This window comes from Myotis lucifugus, unplaced genomic scaffold (assembly GCF_000147115.1).
Source record: "Myotis lucifugus unplaced genomic scaffold, Myoluc2.0 scaffold_310, whole genome shotgun sequence".
NCBI lineage: Eukaryota > Metazoa > Chordata > Mammalia > Chiroptera > Vespertilionidae > Myotis > Myotis lucifugus.
Genome location: NW_005871358.1, coordinates 71,464 through 85,659, shown reverse-complemented (window position 1 = coordinate 85,659; position 14,196 = coordinate 71,464). Strand labels below are relative to the sequence as shown.

Here is a 14,196-nt window from a genome sequence, read left to right as displayed (position 1 = left end):
TCCCCATCAACCCACTGTAGTCCAGCCTCTAACTCCACCCCAAAATTCACGCCAATCCCATGTGAAAAATACATTCTCCCCATCCCGGTATTCCCAAAAGTCTTCATCTATTACAGCATCAGCTCCAAAATCCCAGATCTCATCACCTAAGCCGGGAATGAGTGAGGCTCTGAATATGACCCATTTGGAGCAAAATTCCTCTCCACCTGTGAACCTGGAAACTAGAAACAAGTTGTCTGCTTCCAAAATATAATGTTGAGACAGGCAAGGGGTAGACATTCTTAGTCCAAAGGGGAGAAATTGGCAGGAATAAAGGGTCACTGGTCCCAAGCAAGTTCTAAACCCTCAGGGGCAAATTCCACTGGACATCAAGGCCCTACAGGGAGGAATCCTGTTGCCCTCAGCTCACTCACATTTGTTCCTCACAGTAACTCCGTGAGTTTCCCAAGCCCCTATTATGGGTGAGAAACAGGCTACCTCACCGTGGTTACAGCGCAGATCAGCACCATCTTGACTTTCATCTCCAAGTTATAGGGAAGGTCCTGCTACCACTATTCCCAGTTCAAAGACGAGGGGCCTGAGGCCGAGAGGTGCTAATCAAACTAGAGGGTCACGTAGCTGGTAAGTGGCATCGCTGAGACTCAAACCAGGTCAGTCTGTCTTCTAAGGTGTCGATTCGTGACCTACTCACGCGCCGGAGAAGTGAGAAATTCTCCTGGGCCTGCCTTCTTCCTGTGTGCCCGCAGAAAGACAAATCTAAAAATAAAACACCCTGTCTCTCCTCTGCCCACGAAACACCACCCAGGCCTTCTGCAGGTAAAAATACAAAAACAAAGTGAGGAAGATGGTGCCGGCGCCTTAGCCAGTGGGAGGCCCCCCAGGGAAGCCAGCTTCTTTTATTGTTAAGTGTTGGGTAGATTCGGGCTTCTGGCTTGGGCCTGGGGAGCCAGGCCTGTGCTGTCGGGGGGACTTCGGTTCCTGCATCTGCATCTAATCTGGTGTTAAATGAGCAGGGCAACCTGAATGCTGTCTTCTCTTGAGTGACTGTATGTGATGGTGACAGCCCGACAGAACCATTTTCTAGTATGACATTTTCTAGTATGACAGCTTCCCCAGGCCTCTGTTTTCCCGTCTGTATAATGGGAGCAGTCACGATCCCAGCCTGACCAAATTGTTCAAGAAGTGAACGAGTTGGGATAGAACAGAGGTTGGTCTACACTCTAGGCCAGTGATGGCGAACCTATGACATGCGTGTCAGAGGTGACACGCGAACTCATTTTTTTGGTTGATTTTTCTTTGTTAAATGGCATTTAAATATATAAAATAAATATAAAAAATATAAGTCTTTGTTTTACTATGGTGCAAATATCAAAAAATTTCTATATGTGACAGGGCACCAGAGTTAAGTTAGGGTTTTTCAAAATGCTGACACGCCGAGCTCAAAAGGTTCGCCATCACTGCTCTAGGCCATGACAGTGAGCGTGAGGAACAGCAGCCAACCTCCCGCACCTCGTCCCTCTCGCCCTCCCGTTCCTTCCCCGGCTGGCAGGCCCCGATTCATGCACTGGGCCTCTCCTCTAGTTTAAAATAAAATCAAAAGAGCCAGAGAGAGAAGTCTTGGACTGCAGAGCCCTCTGGAGAGAGGAATCACTGAGATTATAAGCGACAGAGGTCCTTTGTTTCCGGGGAAACCGACTTTGCCAGGGCCAGGGCCCAGGGATTGGGGGACGATGAGGCCCCTTATCGGAGGATCGAGGGCTCCGAGGAGGTGTGTGAAGGCAAGCGGATCACACTCAGGAGCCAAGCCTCAGGGAGGTGGCCGGGAACCAGGTCCACCTGGATCCATGGGCCGGCGAGCAGAGCAGGGGCCAGCGACGATAGACACGCAGTGAGAGGGTCTGGGCCCGGGAGGCACCAGATGGGCCCCTGACCTGCGCCGCCCTCACCGGGGCCTTTGCCAAGGTGGGGGTGAATGTGCCGATGGGAGGACATGGGGACTGAAGGGAGGTTTGGACCTGGAGGACTTCTGGGCCTCAGTGTCCTCATTTGAGAAATGGGGACATTCATTTATCATTTGACAGGAAGTCACCAAACATTTGCCTGGCGCTCGTCTCATTCCCCCACCCCCCACCTCCCGCTACACCAGCCTCCTGACGCTCACCAAACACGTCCCCACCCCAGGGCCTCTGCACTGGCTGTCCCCTCTGCCTGGGTGCTTTGCCCACCACCCTTGTATCCATGTGAGAAGTCGCCCCATTCATTTCCCAGCTCTGTTGCCTTGGGCAAGAAACTTAACCTCTCTGATCTTCCATTCTCTCGTCTGTAAAATAGTGCTAGTAATTGTCCCTCTGAGGAATGAGCATGAGGGCTTATTACAAGTCGGTTACTGAAGTGTCTGCTGTTATTATTTCTGTTGTTATTTTGTAATATGTTTGCGTGCGTATACTGCCTGCTCCTCCCTAGTGGGATATTGGGAGGGGACATACATACTACAGGCATTTAAGGCCATGAGTCAACCCCACCCCGAAAGAGATGGTGTCCCCAGTCCTGCCTGGGAGCTAATGGGGCACGAAGGCAGGGCTGGAAGTTTCGGGTTGGGTGGTACAAGCTCCAGCAGAAAGTCCTTTTTCCCTCTGACTTCGCATCCCCAGGGAACAGCCGTTCTGGCGGGGGAAGCAGCGCGTTGGAAGGTGGGCAGTTAGTTACACTTACACGGGGACCAAGCACCTCCGTGCCAGGCTCTGGGGAGCTTGGGCAGCGCCTCTCGCTGTCCGAGTTTTACCCTTGAATGATGGCATCTCAGGCAGCATCCAGAAATGTCCTCTCTGTGATTCTAACTCCGTTCTGGGTTCTTTCTCGTTGGCCTGCCTCCCACAGAGACACCCAGGGCTCCGGGGTCCCCGTGTCGGGCCCCAACCTGTCGACCACCCGGCCGATCCAGCAGGACCTGGGCCGCCAAGACCCGCCGCCGGCCGAGGACATCGACAACATGAAGAACAACAAGCTGGCCACCGCAGAGGCCGCCGGTCCCCACGACAGCCTCGGCCACGCCGGCCTGCCCCAGAGCCCAGCCAAGATGGGGAACAGCACCAACCCCGGCCCCACAATGGCCCCGTCTGCCATGGCCACCAATCCTCAGAACGCCGCCGGTCGCCAGATGCCCAACAACCCGGGGAACCCGTCCAACCCCGGCCCCCCCAAAACCCCCGAGAACAGCCTTATCGTCACCAACCCCAGCAGCACCCAGACCAACTCAGCTAAGACTGCCAGGAAACCCGACCACACCGCGGTGGACATCCCCCCGGCCTGCCCGCCCCTCAACCACACCGTCGTCCAAGGTGAGACTCCACCCTCCACTGTCACTGGTGGGGACCAGTGTCCCTGGGCTCAGTCCCTAGAGGCTCAGCTGTGTGACCCTAGACAAGGATCCCACCTCTCTGGCCTCAGTTTCTTCCTCTGGAAAATGGGTATCTATGTAGTTTCTGCCCCGCGGCGGCTGGGAGCATTAAATGAGATACTATGCATAGAGTGGTTGGCCTGCACATGCTCAGAAGGGTTCATGATATTTCCTGCATCCCGAATCCCCACAAGAGAGCCAGGAAGCCACCGTATTTGAGGAGCAATGGATTCTTCTGCTGGAAATTTGGGAAAGTCATACGATTCTCTAAGCCAGCGCTTTCCAAAAGGAATGTGACACAGACCACATATGTAATTGTATTTTTTTAAATATATTTTTATTGATTTCCACAAGGAAGAGGGATGAAGAGAGAGAGATACAAACATCAATGATGAGAAAGAACATTGATCGACTGCCTCCTGCACGCCCCCTATTGTGGATCGAGCCCGTAACCCCTGCATGTGCCCTTGACCGGGAATCGAACCGCAATCTCCTGGTTCCTGGGTCAGTGCTCAACCACTGAGCCACACCAGCCAGGCCACATATAATTTTAAACTTTCTGGTAGCCACATTAAAAGACCAGAAGGATGCCCTAGCCGGTTTGGCTCAGTGGATAGAGCGTCAGCCTGTGGACTGAAGGGTCCTGGGTTTGATTCCGGTCAAGGGCATGTACCTTGGCTGCAGGCACATCCCCAGTGGGGGGTGTGCAGGAGGCAGCTGATTGATGCTTCTCTCTCATCGATGTTTCTAACTCTCTGTCCCTCTCTCTTTCTCTCTGTGGAAAATCAATAAAGTATATTTAAAAAAAAAAAAATAAAAGACCAGAAGGAGGAAGGAAGGGAAAGAGGAGGGACAGAGGGAGGGAGGGAGGGAAGGAAAGAAGGAAGGAAGGAAATGAATGAAAAATATAGAGGAAATACAAAAGTAGGTATAATAAACTAATAAGTTATATTTAACCCAAAATGTTAATTATGTCCAAAATGTTACCATTTCAACATAAAATCAATATTTTAAAAATTATTAACGAGCTACTTGACGTTCTCTTTCTCACATTCAGACTTTGACATCTGTGTGTCTTGTGCTCACAGCACTTCACTATTGGGACCAGCACGTTTCCATGTTGGACAGTGCAGGTCTAGGCTCTGGAGGGACTGGTAGTTCTTACCCCTCGCTCCATCCCCCATTTAAGATTGGGACTTGAGAAGCACTAGGAATTTGGAGATGACCCAGTGAGCTTGTTATTTTCTACGATGGTAATAGTAGCCCAATTCTTCTAGTGTCAGTTCTGTGCAAGAGAGTCCATGAGTTTGTCCTGTAAATGCTCAGCACAGTCCTACACAGTGGGTCTTGTCATTGTGTCCATTTTACAGATGGAAAAACTGAGGCTCAGAGGTGTGTGAATGGGGAGAAACCCTCATTTTGATGGTGGGTGAGCTCAGTATCCTCACCTGTAAAGTGGGGATATTTGGACCTACCCTGCCTGCCTTCAAGTGATAGTATGAAGGTCATCATGAGATGGGGACAGGTCTGTGTTAATATCCTGTGAGGGTCCCAGCAGACTCAAGGCTATAGAGTAGTTGAGAGCGGACGCTCTGGGGCCAGGCTGCCCAGGTTCAAATCCCTGCTCTGCCAAGTCCCAGCTGTGTGACCTTAGGCAAGTCACTTCACCTCTCTGTGCCTCAAGTTTTCTCATCTGTGAAATGGGGATCATAAAATACCAACCTCATAGGGTTATGCCAGGACCATAATATGGTGCCTGGCACATAGTATCCGTGTCAGCAGCTTACTGCCTACTCTGGGGAGTGAACGGGAGCCCAGGGGCTTGTGGGAAATTGTGGCAGGAGCCCTGTGTTGGATCTTGTCCCAACAGTGAACAAAAACGCCAACCCAGACCCACTGCCAAAAAAGGAGGAAGAGAAGAAGGAGGAGGAGGAAGACCCCGGGGAAGACGGCCCCAAGCCCATGCCCCCCTACAGCTCCATGTTTATCCTCTCCACGACCAACCCGTGAGTATGACCTGCAGCTGGGACGGCGCACGTCGGGCCCGAGAGCAGACCAGACGGGGTGATGGGGGAGAGGGGACCTCCCAGACCGAACGGGACCAGTGAGCACATTTTTCAATGACACCCTTTTCCTGAGTCACATAAGACAGAAGTTTGTCATAAAGCACTGATGTCGCTGGGAAAGACCCACTCCTGCCATCGGCGGGAAATCATGGTCATGAGCATCCGCGTCTGCTCTGTCTATAAAGAGGGTGCCTCTCAGACACGGCCCTGTGCCGCGCACCCCTGACCCCGGCTCCTCGCGGGTTGGCATGGTGGGTGGGTGTTCTCTGCCCGAGCCCCCTGGCCCTCGTCTCGGGCATCCTCAGGGAGGATGGGTTACCCAGGAGAGAAGTCCATCGCACGCCTGTCATGGGGTTCAGCGTCATGTTAGGATGACGTGTTTCCAAAGGGTATTTCTTGAAAAAGGGTATTTCTTGAAACTCTGGTCCCTCAACGTGCTCTGGACAAAGCTGGGGTGGGGCTGGGGGGAGACTGCTTTCTGTAACCTGCCTCTTTGGGACTCACCCTGTCCGTTTACTTTCTCATTTAGTTGGCATCACCTATTTTACTGGAGAAATACTTACGTGGCCCTTACTTTGTGCCTGGCATGGTTCTGAGTGCTTTACAATTTCATTTTATTTTTAATTCTCCTAATAACCCTGTGGGATTGGTCCTACACTTAGTCCTATTTGACAAGTGAAGAAACTGAGGCCCGGGAAAGGGAAGTCACCTGCCCAAAGTCAGACAGGAAGCAACTGGGGCAGCCCAGACAAGGCTGACCCCGCCACCCTGTTCTTAACCACTCACTCCCGCTGCCATGCATGCAGCCCATGTTTATTATTTTTAGCTCCACTTAAAAAGTTTAGTTCTTAAGTATTATCCCATTAGCATATTAAAGGCTCTAATAAGGCTTGGGACTCATAATTTAAGTAATTTTTTGGAGCCCTTACCACTAACTCTTTGATCCCCACCTTCTTGTGAGTTAGGCCCAATTGTATGGCCACTTCACAGATGAGAGCACAGAGGGCCGGAGTAACTTGCCTATGGTCACGCGGCTCTTTTTTTTTTTTTTTAAAGAAATCTACTTAACCCAGAGTTCCCCAGTTGTATTTAATCACAGGACATTTTCTGCATGAAAAACCTTTTCATCTACAAAATCAAGGACAACGCAGCCCAGGAATCAGTTGTTCCAAGAGGGCTGTTTGGAAGTAATAAAAACTTACACACAGGGCACGTGAAGATCCTCCCTGGCTGAGGGCCCCTGCCTTCTTGGGGCTTTAGGATCCTTGTACACCCAGATGTAGGAGCTGGATAGTTTGTTGGTTGTGGGACTTGGGGAGTGAGAGATCTCGGGGAGCGGTCGATGGCAGAGGAGATGGTAGAAGGGACGGGCTGCGAGCCCACGGTCTGAGTGGACCTCTGCACGCCCCTCGGCCCCCACAGCCTTCGCCGCCTGTGCCATTACATCCTGAACCTGCGCTACTTTGAGATGTGCATCCTCATGGTCATCGCCATGAGCAGCATTGCCCTGGCGGCTGAGGATCCCGTGCAGCCCAACGCGCCGCGGAACAACGTGAGTCCTACCCCGCACCCCCTTCCCAGCCCAGCTCCTCCGTCTCGGGCCACCTTCTCCTGCATCCAAAGGCTCGCAGCCAGGGTGGAGGGCATGCTGGTCGGAAGGGGAAGCTCCGGTTCTTTGGGGCTGCTCTGGGGAGCAGGGTCCTCGAGGAGGCAGTGGCTCTGTGCACCTGGTGAAGAAGCGATGGCCTAGGGTGGCTAGGGCTGCAAATGGCTAGAGTCCCGCGGGCGGGGGGAGTGAGGCTGAGAGAATGTGGAGCTGTGCTTTCTCTGTGTGGAATGTGGGGGGGGGGGTGGTATTCAGGCAGGGGGTGCTCAGAGGCAATCCCCTAGGCAGCCAGGTCTCACCAAGCAGACTTCCATGTTGACATGAAGTTTTGAAAGAGGATATTTTCACTCAGAAACACAGCCTAAACTTTGAGCCTGGTGTGTGTGTGTGTGTGTGTGTGTGTGTTTTGTTTTAATCCTCACCTGAGAATATTTTTCCACTGATTTTTAGGGAGAGTGAAAGAGAAAGACAGAGAGAAACATCGATGTGAGAGAAACACATCGATTGGTTGCCTCCTGCACGAGCCCTGACCAGGGCTGGAGAGGAGCCTGCAACCAAGTACACACCCTTGACCAGAATCGAACCTGGGACCCTTTAGTCTCCAGGCCAACACTCTATCCACTGAGCCAGACTGGCTAGGGCAACTTTTAGCCTTTTTGAAGAACTAAAAAGCTCTCTCTGGCCAGTCCTGGGTCTGCGAACAGCCCCTGTTAATGGAGCACTTGCTGTGTTCCAGGCATCACCCCAGGCGTTGGACATACAAGCCCTCCCAATATCCTCATTGGATAGATAGCTGGGGAGACGAATGCTCAGTGAGGTTAAGTGACTGGTCCAGGGTCACAGAGCAGAATTCCACTTCGACCTCCCCTGGAGGCCAAACTGCTGTGTGTGTTTTTCAACCATCTCCATTCACTGAGCACCTACTCTGCGTCTGGCCCCCCTGGCAGCCTGCCAATTAGGAACGCGTGTGTGCCAGTGGTTGAGAGGGGAAACTGAGGTAGCGGCAGGCAAGGGTGTGGCAGAGGCTGGGCTGGCAGTGCTGCCTCCCTCCCCAGCTCCTGCCCCATGGCTCCCCCTGCCCAGCACAGAGGTACATTTCCCACTGGGAGTGAGGCCCTGCCATCCTCACTAAGTAGGTTAGGAGCCTGGCGAGGCCGGAAGGCCCCATAAATCAAGGCCTCCTGTTGGCAGCTTACCTTGCACTTTCCCTTCTTTTGCAGGCGGGGCAGGCCTCCTGGGGACCCTACTGCAGGGCCGGGGTTGGGGAGCAAAATCAGAGGAAATAATTAGAACACGGCTCCCGGAGGAAACCAGCTCCAGCGCAGGGCTGAGGCCACACTCGGTTATCTGCCCAGCTCCCCCGGGGCCTCAGGGGCCCAGGCCACAGGAGGGGCCTCCAGAGGGCTCAGCAAAGGCCTTGCCTACTCCAGAAGACCAGAGAAGGGGAAGGGGCCTGGAGGGGCCGCAGCTCCCAGCACTGTGGGAACCCAGGCAGGGCTCCAACCAGCCCCCAAGGGGTTGCAATGGGTCTGTTCCCCGCTCCATCTCACAGTTGAAACTTCTCCCCTGAAAGCCCTCCTCCCCTCGTCAAGAACGCGGTGCCATCTGATGCCCAGGGACCCCTCCCAGAGTTCTTCCTGTTAGCCCAACCAGAACAGGCCTCAGAAAAGTGCGTAGAACATGTGGGATCCACTTAGCAAGGACTTCAAAGTGCACCACACCCATGTAACCACCATCCGGGACAGGAAGTAGAACGGAACCGCCCCTAACCTCTGGCGCCAACTCGATCACCCCTCTTCTTCCCTCTGGAGGGGGATTCAAATCAGGGACACCATGCGGAGACTTGTTTGATTCTCATGACTTGGGGCACGTTGGGGGTGCTACTGACATCTAGAGGTGGAGGCCTGGGGCGCTGCTCACTGCCCTGCAGCGCCCAGGGCAGCTCCCTAGGCGAATGCTCCCAGCCCAGATGTCGGCCGTGTGGACCCTGGAAAGCCCTGCCCTGGAGGTCACCATGGCCCCGCCTCTGGAAGGCGTGTTTCTTAGCTTCTCTGATTTTCCTACCCGCACATGTGTCCTTAGACGCTAGAATTCATTTTTGCCCGTTTCTAACGCTAAACAGGTGGCGTCGTGCTATGCCTTGCTTCTGTCACCCAGCGCGGCGTCTGCTGTGAGATGGTAGCGGCAGTCATGCTTTTTCATTGCTGTTTAATATTCCACCGTGTGGCGTGGCTCGCTTGTTCATCTTCCTGTTGATGAGCGTTTGGAGTATCTCCACTTCAGAATCCCCACACCTGGGCATGACCTTCCCCGGGGTGTAAAGCCAGTGTTTGGATCATAGAATTTGCTCTGGTTGGGCTCACCAGATGTGACCAGATGGTTACTGGATGACGATGTGGTGGTTGTGCTGGCAGCGTATGGGGGTCCTCCTGCTCCCTGGTCTTGTCAACACTTGATGCTGGCGGCTCTCGCATTTGGCCGACCTGTTGGGTGTGGAATGGAATCCCACAGGGACTTCGCTTTACGTTACTCCTGTGATAAATGAAACTGAGAGCCTTTTTGGATGAGACCGAGCCATAGAAAGTTGTCATTTATGTAGGTCAAAAGGATCTAAATATTAGATATGGTTGAATCTGACTTACTGGACTGTTGATATCTTCTTATCCAACTTCCTCAGCTCTCCAGAATTGATTCACCTGACCATCTGGCCTGCTCTTCCCCCAGTGCTTTCCTGCTTTCCTCCCTTCCTTCCATTCATTGCTTCACTTAGTTGCCATTTAATGAGCAACTATTATGTGCCAGGCACAGAGTAAACATCAAGGCTTGACAGTACAAGATGGTCTCTGGCTTCCCAGAGCTCACAGAGCGCCAGGCCTGTGGCCATGCTGTGCCCTCTGCTTGGCGAGACTGGAATGCTCTCCCTCCACCATCCCCTCTGCCTGCCCAGATCCTTCCAGCCCCTTCTGCCTGCCGCCCACTCCAGGAAGTCAGTGCCTGGCCACGCTGGTCCCTGATGGCCCCTCAAAGCCACACATAATGAGAATGGGAACTGTGACCACACAGATCCCAGAGGCCCAGAGCTCCCGCGGGACCCAGTGCAGCTGCAGCCATTCACGCCTTCATTCAGCAAACACTTCTTGAGGACGTACTGTGTGCCTGGCCCTGTATTGGGAGTTGGAAATGCCACAGGGACAAACATTCCTGTCCTCAGGGGGCTGACATTGTCGTGGGGAACATGGACAGTGAGATTATCAATAACTGAAACAAGGGGTTTGTCAAGTGGTGATAAGTGTGTGTGGGGGGGGGGGGGGGGTGGAGGAGAGACTAGGTAAGGACCATCACAAGTACCAGGAAGGGGCATTTTAAACAGACGGTCAGAAAGGGCACCGAGAAAGTGATACATGAACCAAGCCACAACGGAGAAGAGAGAGGGATCAGGTGGGACATGGGGAAGAGCGTTTCAGACAGAGGGAACAGCCTGTGCGAAGGCCCTGAGGTGAGGACATCCAAGGTGGCAGGGCCCATGCAAGTGAGGGGGAGAGTGAGAGAAGGTGAGGGCCGGGGGTGACTAGGCAGATCGTGCAGGGCTTTGGGGACTATGGGGTGGACTTCAGTTTCTACCTGGAGTGAGGTGGGAGCCACAGAGGATTCTGAGCAGAGAAGGTCCTGACCTGACTCCGGTGCTCGCAGTCGCCCTCTGGTGGCGGTCCTCTGTAATTATCAGCCCTTCAACAAGAATCGGACAAGTTCCCCCTGCACTTAACTGTGCCTACACCGTGGCAATCCTCACAACAGCGTCACATCAGAGACGTGCTGACATGTGGCCTGAAGGGGACCCAGGCTACAGGACATTGTTCGTCCAGGCAGACCCCACCTGGCCTGGGCAGATTAAAAAGGTGCCCTTCCCACTGGCCAGCAAACCAGCCTAACAGAGTGATTCTGTTAGGACTTTGCTGCCACCTGCTGGACCGTTTCTTCCACGACATACAAATCTACACTGTGAGGCGAGGTGGGAGGGGCCCTTGTGCAATGCACGCCCTGCCCAGCTGCACAGGGCACCTGGGTTCCTTCCTCTGGGTGGAGGCTCTCCTCCTTGGGGACAAGCCATGACCCACTGCCCCCTGCTTTCATCCCCTGCAGGTGCTGCGATATTTTGACTACGTTTTCACAGGCGTCTTTACCTTTGAGATGGTGATCAAGGTGAGTGCCAAGGGATTCTGCTCCCTCAAGAATGGTCCCCTGGCACAGGCGGGGGTTGGAAACGCCTGTGTGTTTGAGGAGCAGCGAGGCCGGTGTGATTGGAAAGACTGAACGAGTAGAGGAGAGAAAACCAGGGCAGGGAGGTGACAGGGACAGGTCGTGCAGGGGTTTGGTGGCCACAGGGAGGCCTTTGGCGTTTACCCCAAGTGAGTGGGAGCCATAGAGGGTTCAGAGCAGAGGATCGTGACTGGGCTGGGGTGCTCACAGGTGCCCTCTGCTGTCTGTGGGAAGGACAGGCTTGGAGGGAACATAAAGGGTGGATGGGAGCCATAGAGGGTTCAGAGCAGAGGAGGGAGGGTGGGTAGGAGCCAAGAGAACTAGGAACAGATGATGGCGCCGGCCCAGACAATGATGATGGGGGCCAGGTAAGGGTGGAAGCAGATAAGGTGACAGGACATGGGCAGATTTTGGGGATCCAATGTGGGGTGTAAAACAAAGAGGAGTCCAGGGGGACCCCGAGGTTTGAGCCTAAGGACCAGCAAGTGAACGCTACCTTTCATGAGGGGTCAGCTCCCATGGGTGGGGGTTTCTCACTCCTCCCCGAGGTCCTCTGGCCTCTGCCCCCTGCCCCATCCGTCCAGGAGGAAGTGATCCCACTGGCGGCCACGCCCCTGGAAGGGTGGGGGCCGCTCCCCACGGTGGGGGTGAGCGGCCTGAGCCCTGTCTCTTCTGCCCCCGTAGATGATTGACCTGGGGCTCGTCCTGCACCAGGGTGCCTACTTCCGCGACCTCTGGAACATTCTTGACTTCATAGTGGTCAGTGGGGCCCTGGTGGCCTTTGCCTTCACGTAAGTCTCTTCTCGAGGCCTCCACCCGCCTCTTGGGTCCCCTCCCCTGGCCTGGGGCCACCCGTTGGGTCAGAGGACGTGGTCTCATGGTGTAGAGATGGGGCGCGTGGGCTCTGGGTCGTGGGAGGCATCGCATGCCACTGGGAAGAGCTGCGGTTGGCTTTTGCATGACGCCCACCGTGGAGGAAGAAGGAGAAGGGACCCCCCTACACGCCTTCTGCCTCCTCAGTCACGGCCCCTCGCTATGCTGCTTTCCGTAGACTAGCCCTGCCAGGACATTCCATCTCCCTTCTGCTCCATGTCTCTGTGGGGAGCCCCTAAAAAGACAACCAGGAAACAGATGTGCATGAGAGTTCGGACCCCACCCTGTCGGAAGGCCCCCATAGCTGTAGACTTGGTGACTCCCCTTGTGTGTCTTTCACTTCTCCTGGTGACCCTGGGGCGCGTGGCCTAGTCAAAGGGCCAGGCTTCATCGGGCAACTCCAAGACAGCACCCGGGCTGAGCCGCCACCAGCTCCTAGGGCAGTGACGGCGAACCTTTTGAGCTCGGCGTGTCAGCATTTTGAAAAACCCTAACTTAACTCTGGTGCCGTCACATATAGAAATTTTTTGATATTTGCAACCAGAGTAAAACAAAGACATATTTTTGATATTTATTTTATATATTTAAATGCCATTTAACAAAGAAAAATCAGCCCAAAAAATGAGTTCGAGTGTCACCTCTGACACGCGTGCCATAGGTTCGCCATCACTGTCCTAGGGCCCTGGCGGCGGTCTTAGCAGCACATTCCTCAGGTTGTAGGCGTGTGGGTCAGGGTGAAAAGGCCTGACCAGCCCCTCATCCAGAAGCGAATCTTCTTGGGGTCCCTGTCTGTGCCCCTCACAGCGGATCGTGCCCAGCAGGCGAGGCTCGGGGACCTGCCTCTGCACCCTGCCTCTGGCTTCCTTCCCAGCACATCTGCAGGGGGGTCCTGAATGGCGCCCTGAACAGCCTGAGGGCGTGGTTTGTCGTGAGGGCCATGGCCGATCTAAGGACTGCAGTGCCCGCTCCCGGGTCTCCCCGGGGAATGAGGACGGTCACGCGGGGTCGGAGGCCCCTGAGCTGCGGTGGGTGTACCGTGAGGGTCAGGAGGCGGATTACGCTTCTGACTCAGGCCAGGCCTCCCATCCCCTTTTTTCTTTATCGTCTACTTTCTCCTCATCTTCCTATCTCTGCTCTTCATTTCCGCACTTGTTCCTTTCTTTCCTCTTTCTTTCTCTCCCTCCTCACCTCCCTCCTTCTCTTCTTCCCTCTTTTTTAAGTAATTCTTTGAGTATTAGAGCAATGGAGGAGATTATTTTAAAAATCAAGAAGTTTGGCCACACTATTAAGATGTTCTGTAGGTAATGATAATAATGATGGTGGTGGTGGTGATGATGATGATGAAAAAGTACAATGCACATCAAATGGGAGAATTAGCACAAATAAGACACGTCGATGGCCTTAATATACAAAAAGCAATTGCAAATCAATAAGAAACACTGGCCCTTGATAGATAAATGGGCAAAGGATTCAAATGGGAATTAATACAAATCAGATACAATTTGTTTCCCATCAAAGGGCGGGTTTTTAAAGATAATACACAGGCTATGTGAGAGTGTGATGAAATACACCCTCCCTCCCTCCATCAGCTATTCCAGTGGCTCCTATGAGGGTCAGGCAGGCACCTTGGTGGGCCCTGAAAACGTTTAAATTCTGAAGAGCCAAACATTTGCCCTCAACCTGGAGTGAATCCTTCTCAAATCCCCTTCCCTCCCTTGCTCCTGTTTCTCTCTTTCTTCTTCTTCTCCTTCTTCTCCTCCTCTCTCTGGCTCCCTCTCTTGCTTCCTCTTCTTGCTTCCTCTCTCCTCTCTGTTTCTTTCCCTCCCTCCCTCTCTCTCTCCCTCTCTCTCTCTTCTTGGTACTCCTGTCCTTCCATTCTTCCTCCATTCCTTCCATTTTCTATCTTTTCTCTCTGTTTATTACTCTCTCTCTCTCCCGCCCCTCCTTCCTCCATCTCTCCTCCCTCTCCTTCCCCCCCACCCCATCTCTCTTCCTCT

At 53.6% G+C, this 14,196-nt stretch overlaps 1 protein-coding gene across 1 annotated transcript in view; it reads left to right on the top strand.

Moving 5' to 3' along the window:
- Nucleotides 1–14,196, top strand: part of CACNA1A (calcium voltage-gated channel subunit alpha1 A) — a gene marked incomplete at its 3' end in the record, with an annotated part of 209,672 nt that overhangs the window by 142,149 nt on the left and 53,327 nt on the right. The window contains 5 exon segments of the mRNA XM_023763966.1: nt 2,878–3,338; nt 5,268–5,403; nt 6,886–7,015; nt 11,210–11,269; nt 12,011–12,117. Coding sequence (XP_023619734.1) covers nt 2,878–3,338; nt 5,268–5,403; nt 6,886–7,015; nt 11,210–11,269; nt 12,011–12,117 — 894 coding nt within the window.